The 11,864-nt window shown below is 52.0% G+C and overlaps 1 protein-coding gene across 2 annotated transcripts; it reads right to left on the reverse strand.

The window, feature by feature from the left end:
- Positions 1–324: 324 nt before the first annotated feature.
- Positions 325–11,575, reverse strand: AEN (apoptosis enhancing nuclease). 2 transcript variants are annotated; one of them, XM_047767493.1, is made up of 4 exons: positions 11,483–11,575; positions 6,630–7,233; positions 2,809–3,009; positions 325–2,214 (listed from the first exon to the last, which is right to left on the reverse strand). In XM_047767493.1, exons 2-4 carry the CDS (start codon positions 7,167–7,169, stop codon positions 1,978–1,980), a joined length of 978 nt encoding a protein of 325 aa, XP_047623449.1. In that variant the 5' UTR covers positions 7,170–7,233; positions 11,483–11,575; the 3' UTR covers positions 325–1,977. The 2 variants fall into 2 exon arrangements, with proteins under 2 accessions (XP_047623449.1, XP_047623450.1); XM_047767494.1 differs by lacking the exon at positions 11,483–11,575 and adding an exon at positions 11,176–11,276.
- Between the last annotated feature and the right edge of the window lie 289 nt (positions 11,576–11,864).

Below are 11,864 nucleotides of genomic sequence, written 5' to 3' on the forward strand. Positions count from 1 at the left end.
TATTATATATATAACATACTATATATACATATAACATATATAACATGTTATATATATAACACATATATAACATGTTTTATATATATAACACATATATAACATGTTATATATATATATAACATGTTTTATATATATATAACATATTATATATATATAAAGTCTGTAGCTCTAATATTTTCTTGCCACATCCCAAAGCATTGTGAAAGCTGTGCACCTCAAAAGTGACAGCACCCAGCAAGACTCAATCCCCTTGTGCCCCCCAAATCCTTCATCAAGCCACCCTCTCACCCTAGATGGAGAATTCAAAGAAAAGGCCACTTCACCTACTTTCCCAATTGAGTTTTATTCCAGAAGGATTTTACAACAAAGCTGACTTTAACCCCATTACATTTCCCCAGTGCTAACAGCTCCATCCTCCCTCAACCCACAGACCAAAGAACTGAAGCTACTGTTTAGCTGTGAGCGTGGCGTCAGCCAGACTTTTAAGGAATCAGGACAAAGTCCTGGTGCCAGGCCGGCAATGGTCAGTGAGTGACTCAGCCAGCTCCCAGAACAATCTGCAGCCCCGAGCTGATAGCTGTGTGGTCTCAGTAAGTGTCCCTCCTTTCCTGACCCTGCCACTTTGCTCACAGAACAGGGAACCCAGGTTTTGTCCCCTCTGGGCCATGCCACACCTCCTGGGACAGCCACGAGGACAGTTCTGTCTGGATCAGAGCCACACGACCCGTGGGCATGCTCAGGTGTTACCTAGAAGAGGATGATACTGATCCTTAAACAAAACCAGCAGCTCGCGCTGACCTCAGCTCACCATGTGCCAGGCACCGTGCCAAGCACTCAGGGCTTCACCTCTACCAACCCTCTGAGGCAGGTTGTACTGTTACCCCCATCTTACACATGAGGGAAGAGACTCCAGGGTGGAGTCACATACTTGCCCAAGTCTCAAAGCTATTAAGTAGCAAGATGGGGCTCAAAGGTCCTGTGTGACCTGAGCTCTTGGTTACCCCAACACCCCAAAACTGTCCCATAGGAAACATGGAAAGAGGGGTGAGGGATGAAATACCAACAGAATCATTTTAGAAATTTGGAGAAAACCCAACCGCCAATGAATGGGGGCACCCACTGAGCAGGAAGGCACAGCTGTACAGCCCTTACTGCCCACCCAGCACCAGTGGGCACATATTCTGCTCTCTTACAGACCTGTGGCCTTGCTCTCAATAAATAATAGTCCTTGTGGGCAATTCTGCACAGGGGTCCCAGAACTCACACTGCTGCCCTGTTTCTCAGATTTTTGTTAAGGGAGCCTAGTGCTGGGTGGGCAGGAGGAACGTCTGATTTGGGTCAAAATAAATATGCTAGTCTCCATCCAAAGCTCATGTGCTTTCCCTCCTCCGAAATTAGTGTCTGCTGACTTCTGGTAGCAGCATGGGAGGGCCCAGCTCCCCACAAGCCTGTTGGCTCTGCTATTCCTCTGTAGCCTAGCAGTTCCTGCAACAGCTGCAGCCAGAGCTCCAGCTGAGAAAGGAAATGTCCCTTGAGTGGCCTCAACTCTACAGATTCAGGGTGTATTTACTCTGAACCTGAAAGTGACTCTGGAGGCAGAGGTAGATGGGAAGATGGGAAGAGAGCTTTACCCCAGGTCACTGAGTTGAGACAAGTGAACTCCTGGCTGTTGACACCCCATCCACCACCCCCAGAGAGGGAGAGCGCAGCATGGGGTGGGGAAGGCCAGTGGCAGCCTGGTGCTATCTGCTGGCATATTCTCTACACCTGCTGGACTCTAGCAGCCCGCCCACCTGAGATTTACTTGGTGTCAATCAAGTGCCATTAGCAAAACCACAGAAGTCAGGGGGGAAAGGCTGTGCCTCTGAAGGCAGAGCTCAAGAGGACAGGTCGTCCCAGCTCCTCAGACCCTGGGCGCTGCTGGCTGAAGCCTCTATTGTTCCCCTGGGCCTCCTCCCCACGGGAGCCTCTTCTCCCTCACTCCCTTCTGCCCTGCGCCTCCCCTGATCTGCTGCTGGTGCCTGGGGCCAGGTCTTCAGGCCAGTACTGGTCCTCCATATACTGCTCCATGTCCGTGCTGCTGTCAGGTTCTCTGTCCTCAGGGTGGCTCTGGGGGCTGCTGGCCTCCTGCTGTTCCCACTGCACTTCCACCAGCCGGTAGAGCTCCATGGCCGTCACAGCATCTTCCACGGATGAGTGCCCATGCTGGCCCACCTGCGGATGAGAGCCCACAAATCACCACCTGTAGACCCAGCGGGAGGCCCAGTGCTCGGGGGTCTGTGTCCAGGCCCAGGCATGAGTACTCAGGATGGGGGTGTCAGCCTGGCACAGTAAAGGTCTGGGCTCCAATTAGACAGAAGGGCACTGGAATCCCAGGCATGCCACAAGCCATCTAGCTTCTCTGTGTCCTCAGATAGAAAGCCTGGTAAAAATCCCTGTTTCACAGGCTTGAGGAGCAGATGAGGTAATGAATGTGAAGCACAGCAGGAGCAAGAGTCACCAGCAGCCCCTAACCAAATACTCCACCTTTGGTTGCAGGAGATGGGGCTCTATGTGAAGACACGGGGATGGAGCCAAGAACTGGATGGGAGACAGATCTGAGAGCAGCCTGGGAGGATGTGGCTGGTGCTACAACACACTAGAGGAGGATGTGGAGAGCAAAGAGGGCTTCATTTGTGTCCATGAGGAAGCCCCAGGACCAGGGGGAGGCGGGAAACAGCTAGGAGCCTGGAGGCACTGCCTGTCCATGGCCCGCCTAGCCCAGAGGCCAGGCCCTCTCCCTCCCACAATCCCGCCCACAGCACGCACCTGGATTTTCTTGTGCAGCAGCTGCAGGGCCAGGTCCTTAAGAGAGACCCGGGTCCGGGTGTGGAGGCCAGGCTGGCTGAGGAGGTTGGGGACGTAAGTGGTATCCCGGGTCTGGCCCCGAGGGTGGACGTACTTGAGGGCCTGGAAGTCATTGTGCAGGGCATGCCCCACCACCACCTTGCCCTTCAGGAGCTTGAGGATCTGTGAGCAGAGAAGGAGTCAGGAAGGCCCCAGGGTCAGGCAGGCATGAGGCACATCCTGACCCCTGGACCAGTGGGTGCAGGGACCCCTCTGGAGGGAGATAGCACAGAGGAGAGACCAAGGGCTCCACAGTCATCCAGTCTGAACCCAGACCGTCTACTCAGCACTTCTTGTAACCGGGGGTTGCTGAAGCCTCCCCACACCTGCAAAACAGGAAAGCTGCCAAGAACACTTGTGGGTGGTTGAGAGCATCAAAGGAACTCTTGGATGGGTAAGGCGCTCCTGCCTGCTGGGACAGGCTCTTATGTCTCCATCCTGAAGACCTTGCCAGCCTTGCTGCCCCATGCAACTCTTCCGCCAACTCTTCTCTTGGTGGGGTCTCAGCTCCCCCACTGCTATCAGGACCCCTGCTGTTCTTTCATTCAGGGGATTCAGCACATTTTCTTTTTTTCTTCTTTTTTTTTTTTTTTTTGCCATTTTCTTGGGCTGCTCCCACGGCATATGGAGGTTCTCAGGCTAGGGATCGAATTGGAGCTATAGCCACCAGCCTACACCACAGCAACAGCAACACAAGATCCGAGCCACGTCTGCAACCTACACCACAGCTCATGGCAATGCCGGATCCTTAACCCACTGAGCAAGGCCAAGGATCAAACCTGCAACCTCATGGTTCCTAGTCAGATTCGCTAACCGCTGAGCCACGATGGGAACTCCCAGCACATTTTCTAAGTACACAGTCAGCCCCAGCTCAAGTCTGCCCAGCTGCCCTCCACTGTACACTCACTCTAATAAACAGGGACCATGCCTGCCTGGACTAGTGAAACTCAATGGCAGCTTAGCACACAGAGGTGATCAGTGGAGACTCAGTGGCCAAAGTTACGGAACTGCCTGACAATGGAGACATATCAATGGCAGCTTTTCTAGTATTAACAGAATAGTCCCCATCTTCAGGGTTCTGCCCCTTTGCCCCTCTCTTCAGGATTCTTACTTCTCACCCTCCAAACCTACTCTCATGCTCAGCTCTGACCTTCTGCACAATGTGTGCCTCTCCTGCCTTCTGCCCTCTTCAGGCCCTGGGGAGGACGCAGGCCATCAGCCTCCCACAGGCCTGCCTCTGCAGCCACCATGTAGTTTATCGCTAAACTCAGCTTTCCCTATATGTGGATATGGTACATTTAGACTTTAGTGGAAGCGAGGGGCCACACCACATTAGTCACACCCACACACCCCCACATGGTGAGAAGGTATCCAGCACACTCCACAAGGGCTCAGAGTCTGGGCAGATCAAAATCAGCCCTGCTCTTGCAGGCCAAGGGAAGTACTCAGGAGCTGGAGGGTTCACCACAGGCCCACCTTCCTGCTGCTTCTATTCCTGATCAGTCAGCTTGAAAAATTAGACCTTTTGAAAGTAATGCAGAGTTCCCGCTATGGCACAGTGGGTTAAGAAACTGACTGCAACGGCTCAGGTTGCTGCAGAAGCACAAGTACGACCCCAGCCCAGTGCAGTGGGTTAAAGGATCCAGCATTGCCACAGCTGCTGTGTAGGTCACAGCTGGGGCTCGGATTTAATCCCTGACCTGGGAATTTCCATATGCTGCACATGTGGCTATAAAAATCTTTTAAATAGGAGTTCCCGTTGTGGCACAATGAGGAACGAATCCGACTAGGAACCATAAGGTTGCAGGTTGATCCCTGGCTTGCTCAGTGGGTTAAGAATCTGGCGTTGCCATGAGCTGTAGTGTAGGTCACAGACTCGGCTCAGATCCCGCATTGTTGTGGCTCTGGCGTAGGCCGGAAGCTACAGCTCTGATTAGACCCCTAGCCTGGGAACCTCCATATGCCGAGGGAAGTGGCCCTAGAAAGAGGCAAAAAGACAAAATAAATAAATAAAATAAAATAAAAATCTTTTAAATAGAAGATAAAAAATTTATAAAAGAGAAAAAATCCTTAGGTTGTACCTGATGTGAAAAAGGCACAAAGTGACTTATATCAATATTCACTAAATTTACCTAATCCCAAGAATAAACCAGAAATGTTAAATAGTTCTGTTACAACACTTGGTTTGAAATTGCAGGAGTTCCTGTTGTGGCTCAGTGGTTAACAACCAGTCCATGAGGATGTGGGTTTGATCTCCAGCCTGACTCAGTGCATTAAGGATCCAGCATTGCCATGAACTGTGGTGTAGGTGGCAGACTTGGCTAGGATCCTGTGTGCTGTGGCTGTGATATGGGCCGGCAGCTGTAGCTCCAGTTGGACCCCTAACCTGGGAACTTTCATATGCTGCAGGTGTGGCCCTTAAAAAAAAAAAAGAAGGAAAGAAATTACAAAGTGTTCCAAGGAGGTTATAGTTGATATGTTAGGACATGATTTGAGAATAATGCAAACTTCGCCCTTGGGAAACACTAAGTGAATGCCAACACCACACCCAGCTGAGCTGAGCCACTGGGGAATCCACAAAGTGCCCACGCCCCCCATAGCTACCAGCCAGCTCAGCTTACCTGCCTACCATCTGCACCTGTGTGTTCCCACCTCCTGACTTCCAGTTAACTCCTTCCCTCCCTCCCACAGTGCAAGCCCACCCTCCTGACATCCACTTCCCCCAGTACCCCAGGCCTTTTCAAGGCAAAGTGCCATACTACTGGTTTATTTATGCATTTCTTAGCCAGTGACCCTGGGCAAAACTGTGCTGCCACTATTATTAGATTTCTTGCTTTTTATTTTGAGCATTGTGTCCCTAACTCCACTTTTCCCATCAGCTCTGAGGTTTTTGTCATGCAAGTTGCATAGCATGTTGGTTTTTAGGGATAGACACATCAGAGCTGTCCCAGGGTCTACCTAGAGACCTGTGGGATCAGAATCTCTGCAGAGGGAGGTGGGGACAAGGATCCAAGATTGTGGATTGAGATCTAAATGTTTCCTTAGGGAGTCCCCATTGTGGCTCAATAGTAACAAACTCGATCAGTAAACATAGCATACAAATTCGATCCCTGGCCTCGCTCACTGGGTTAAGGATCCGGCATTGCTGTGAGCTATGGTGTAGGTAGCAGACATGGCTCAGATCTGGCATTGATGTGGCTCTGCTGTAGGCCGGCAGCTACAGCTCGGATTCGATCCCTAGCCTGGGAACTTCCATATGCCATGGGTGCGGCTCTAAAAAGACAGACACACACACAAACACAAAAAAGAAAGATCTGAGTGTTTCCTATGTTCCAAGGACATGTGGGAATTCCTAGTGGTTGTGGTCACAACACTAATTACTTTTTTCAAAACAATGAAAAAACAAAAAACAAAACCGAAACAAATTAACACCCGCAGGTGATAGCACTATGGGCCCTACACATTTTATACAGATATGTAATACTTTTACAAAAGAAAAAATGTGGCATGTAAGCTGCTTTGCATCTTACAGTTAGCACAACCTGTTCACAAACACTGTCACAAGGAATACCCCAGCACTCCTTCTATGCTCTAGGGCAAGCTCTCTATCCACCCTGTTCTGTGGAGAAGGAAGCCATTGTTTGGAGAAGTTAAGTAACTTTCTCAAGGTCCCTTCTCACCTATAGTAGCAAAGCACTGCTGCAGCCCATCACACTAACCCAAAGCCCCAGCCCTGCCCTCACCTCTTTCTGGGCCACCTGGAAGGGGATGGCTTTGCGCATGTGCTGCCGAGTGATGCCGCTCCAGCGAGTGCGGTAGTCCACGATGGGCATCTCAGGCCGGATGTACTTGTCGTAGAGGACATCGCCATAGTAACTCACCACGGAGCAGCGGGCCAACTCACTCACCCGCCCCCGGGGGCCTGTGCCCACCATCTCACAGTCGATAGCCACGCACTTGCTTGGCAAGGGCCCTGCAGATTCCCTGGGAGTGGGCTTTCTGCTGCAGGGGGCACCTCCAGATTCAGCCTTTGGACGCTGCCTCACACTGCTGGAAGCTTCTGTGCCTGGCGGAGCATCCAAGAGCGTGGGCAGTGGAGAGGATCCTGGTTCTGGGGGTGCACTCAGCAGCCCCTGCTCCTGCAGCAAGGCCTTCCGGGCCATGAACCTCTGGTGCTGTCGACTCTTCCTCTTGTGCTTCCTCCGAAGCACATCCTTGGCATTGGGGCTCCCCAGGGAAGGGCACAGGCACTGGCTGGACTCAGGAGCTTCCCGGGGTACCATCCCAATCAGCTCACCCCTCAGGGCAAGGGAGGCCTGGGAGGTAATGTGCCAACAGGGCAGCAGCCTGGGGAGAGAAGAGAGAGGGCAGAGGCGCTGAGTGAGGAGTATGCCAGCCCTGCCCGCCCTCCTGCAGTGCCCTGTTGCTGGCTAGACTGCCCCACAGCCCTTGGTCTCAGGATTCCAGAAGGAGTCAAAGACCTATTTTCGTAATAATTGCACTCACACAGTTAATGGCACATACAGAATCACTGTTCTAAGTACTTTACACAGAATTACTCAATCTTCCAAACAACTCAAAGTATCAGTATCCTCATATTACAGGTACAAAAACGGAGGCATAGAGGTTAAATAACTTGCCCAATTAATTAATAATAGCCACAGGCTGATGTGAATCCAGAATCCATGCTCTCAACCTCCAAGCTGTAACTAACCTCCAATATTGTAGGCATCAGAAACTTGTAGAGAGGTATGGTTATGGGAAAATAAAGGTTACAGAAATGGTGTGTGTATGTGTGTGTGTGTGTGTATGAAGTTCCAGTTAAAGGAAACGAGAGATTTTATGAAATGTAAGGGCACAGACCCACAGCAGACCTGGAGAAAATATTTCATAGGAAGCCCACAATAGTTGTTTTTGGTATGTGTTAACCAAAATGACATAAATGACCTTCTAATTCACTCATCACAACACTGTCTACAAACATTTAAAAATAATTGGAGGAATTCCCACTGTGGCACAACAGAACTAGCAGCATCTCTGTAGTGCTGGGAGGCAGGTTCCATCCTCAGCCCAGCACAGGCATCGTCAAAGCTGCCACTTAGGCTGCAACTGAGGTTCGGATCTGATCCCTGGCCCAGGAACTCCATGTGCCACAGGGTAGCACCCCCCCAAAAAAAGTTAAAAAAAAAAAAATATATATATAGTTGGACATGTAGTTTAATCATTGAAGCCTATAGGCACTTGTGTGCTGGTAAACAGGCTCAACTTAAAAGAGAGAGCGAGAGAAAAGGAAAGCCCTGATCTATAGTGCTGCAGATTTTCATGGTACCTCCCACAAGCTCTCATCCCTGAATGTTGCATTGAGAAGAGATGCTGTGGCCCACTACTGCAGCAAGAAATGTTTGATGTTCACATGGGTTTGCAAATCCCGTGCTAAAAGGCCGGCATCCCGGCATGGTGAAGAATGGTGAAGAATGTAGCCTGGAAAGCTTCATCTTGTTTGCTGTGCTGAGTCAGTGCACCCAAAGAGACCAGAAAACCAGGGCTTTGAAGTAGGCAGAGCAGGGGCTAACTCAGCTCTCTGTAAGTTAGCTAACAGCTGAGCTTCAGGTTCTTTGCATGTAAAATGGCCCTAATAGCTTTCCAGTGGGAAGAGGAAATGGCACAATCGATGTGCTGGGATCTGCATATATTATACACAGAAGGGGCTCAATAAGTACCTGCTCCCTTTCCCCCCAGAGTGGTGGAGGCTCCTGCTCTTGGCTGGTAACCAGCTCTTCCCAAGCCAGACCTGCCTTGGCCTGGACTCCCTGTCCCTTTCCAACCTTCCTCCCGCCCCCTCCCCACTGCTCCCTCCTAACCTTCCTCCATTCTCCAAGAAGCCCTTCTGGAACAACCCTCTGGATTGCACAGGCTAATGCCAGCCTTAGGCCTCTGGGGTCCCAACTGTGGCAAGTGCTGGGCAGAGTTCCAAAAATGGACTCTGGGCTCCAAGAATCTAGTCTCACTGCAGAGACAAGAATGGAGCAGAAAGTGTGTGAAGGGCTGTGCGAGACATGCCGGGGAAGCAGAACAGGCCAACGGCTGAAGAGATTAAGAAGGTGGAACCGTGGCCCTATGGGTGAAGGGGAGAGGAATCAGTGGCCACGTTAGGGGCAAAGGCCTGAAAGGAGTACCCCAGGACTGAGGAAGAGGGGGCCCTCCAACCCCCTGATGCCACTGGGTGTAAGGCACAAGGAGAGCCTGGCTGGAGCAACTGCCCCTCTCCACTTTTCACCACTCAACCTACTGTCCCCGCTCTGGGAAGCCATCACACTCTGGTGGCTTTTCCTACCCTAAGCTGGTGCCCTCATACTAGTCTCTGCTGGTCAAGTGAGGGACCCCAGAGGCCTCTGGGGAGGTCACTAAAATATGGCACAGTAGCCCTGATGCCAGACATTTACAGCCAAGCTAGGAAGCAAAGTTCACTTCTCTGTGCTCTGACAGCACAAGTAGAAATTTCCTACACTCTTCAAAGTCAACAGCTAATTCAGTCCACCTCAAAGCGCTCTGAAGGTAGGGATAGAGCTGTGCCTATCTCTCTTCCCCTACAGCCAGCTCGGGACCTGGCATGGACCAGACCCTCTGAGCAAGTTTGTTAACAGAACTGACACTAGGCCTGCTATGTGCAGGGGCTACAGTGCTGCAGATGACCTTATCTTCAAGGAACTCCAGTCTGGCTGGGAAAGAGGTAGTCAGCAACTTACAAGGGTGTGCTCAGGATGCAAGGACAGGCTAGGCCGTGTGCTTGACTCACCAGGACAGGTATTTAACAAGCAGAGAGGCTGGGTTAGAGGAGGCCAAGTGGTGGAGGGGACGCTTTGAAGGGTTTCAGAAAGGTCTACCAGGCAGCCCAGGAAGGGAAGGGGATCCAGACAGAGACAAATGTAGACACAAATTCTAGGAAGCAAAGTACTTCCACTGTGGAAAGGCAAGGGGTCTGGTGCAGCGATTGGAAACCAGGAGGTATGAGGTGCCATGGGGACAGTGAGAACTGTTCCTGGAGAAGGGTAAAAGCTTGGGTTTAATCCAGAAGCAGATAGGAACCATCAGTCTCCCTAGAGTTTTAGGCAGAGGAGGACAGGATAACAAGTGCCTTATAGAAGATAAGAATCTGAGCAATAGCAGCAAAGATGAAGAGAAATGAGAGGGAGATGAACTGCTAGTTGGTGATACCTGGGCCAGGAGGCAGCTTGGTGACCCATCCTGACTCACTCTGCATCTGCTTGCTTATCTCTTCCCCAAGAAGCCTTCTCCTTTTCAAAAGGGCTCTAAACTAATCAACTTCTTATCGACAAGTCACAGATGAAGGCTGCCCAATACAGAACCTCAATTTGCCTCAGCCCAGCAATGTGAAGACCCACTAGCAGCTATCCCTGTAGGGGAGGAGGGCACTTCCACTTGGAGGAGCAGGCTAAGGGCCCTGCAGGTCGGAAGCAGGTGGCCTCCCTGACCCTGCTGGCGACGTTTCAAAGAAGCCAGAAATAAGGATCCTGAGAAAAAAGGACTCCATGGCCTTGTATTTCAAGAGATGAAAGCTGTCCTGTTCTACGTGCCCTGGCTTAGCTGACATGTCAAAATCAACAATTAATCATCACCCCAGGCCTTTCTTACCCTGGGCCTCAGGGGAGGTTCGGGGGCCTGAGGAAAAGTTTCCTTCAAATCACAAGTGTTTTTTTCAGTGAGGGCAGAGCTCTCTTCCGCCCCAAACCAGGGCTTTGTGTCAGCAGCCAAAAGGCCTTTGGGCAAAGGCCCCAAAGGAATTGTTAAGTCAGAATGGCCAGTGGCCTAGGGGCCCCCAACCTGCTGGTTGATCAGGAAGGCAGGCAGTTCTAGTCCCAGTTAGCTCTGGCACTAACGAGCTATGTGAACTGGACCAAGTCAGTCTCTTAACACAAAACGAGGCTTTATCAAACCGGGTATTGGACTCGGTTGGGGACTTTCCCAAAGCACTTCATTACCAGAAACGAGAGGTCTTTTTACCAGGCTGATTTCCAGGCCTACCCGCGGGCCCTCTTAACTGTCATTTTGGGAAGCGGGGCCCGGGAATCTGTATTTTAAAGCGCACGGGCCCCACCCCCTCGCCGCGATACTAACACTCGCCCAAATTTGAGAAAAGCTGACTTGGTAAGATCTCCTGTGCTACCAAAAAGTACATGAGACAAGAGAAGTCCGAGGAGAGCCCCCGCACGACCTCCCCCCAGCGGCCCGCGATCTCCGAGAAGTGACCCGTGGGAGGCCCGGCCTCACCCACGGAAGGATTGTGGCGCTGGTCACTCCTTGGTCGCGGCGGCCAGGCCGACTCCCACCAGACTGAGCCCTTCACCCAGCGCCGCCCCCTCAGACCCAAAACCCCCGAGTAGGGCGGGAGGAGGGCCAGACGGCGCCCAGGCCCGGCCTACTTCCTGGGAGCCCTGGGAGCAGGGTCGGCCCAACCAGACGTCCCAGGCCGCGGGCGGAGAGCGGACGCACAGCGCAGGGCCCCGCCTCAGAGGAAAAAGCACGCCAGCCTACCCGACCCCGCGATCCCCAGCAGAGTACCCCACCCCCAGATCACCTGAAGCCCCGCGAGTCTCCCCACGCCCGCACGTGGCGTCCACGCAGCCGGCAGCTCCCACATGCCCAGGCAAGCCCTGCTCCGGCCGCCCGCCTATTGGTTCGCTCAACTGCAGTGCCCGCCTATGACCTCTTCTAATTGGCCGGGAGCTTCGCTTGCTGAAGGTTGGGCCTTGGGCTCATAGGGGCGGGGACTCCTAAAGGGGCGCGGTTTGTGCCCCAGACTGGCACAGCCCCAAGGGGAATTTTAACCAGAGAAGCCATCGTCGCCAGGGTCCATCCCCATCTGTGATTCTAGGCTCCAATCTTTTCTGTTCCTTGAGTCGGGATATGGGCTGCTACGAGCTCTGTGCCACTAAAGGCAGAATGACTTCCAGAGTACA

This window comes from Phacochoerus africanus, chromosome 2 (assembly GCF_016906955.1).
Source record: "Phacochoerus africanus isolate WHEZ1 chromosome 2, ROS_Pafr_v1, whole genome shotgun sequence".
In the NCBI taxonomy this organism is placed as follows: domain Eukaryota; kingdom Metazoa; phylum Chordata; class Mammalia; order Artiodactyla; family Suidae; genus Phacochoerus; species Phacochoerus africanus.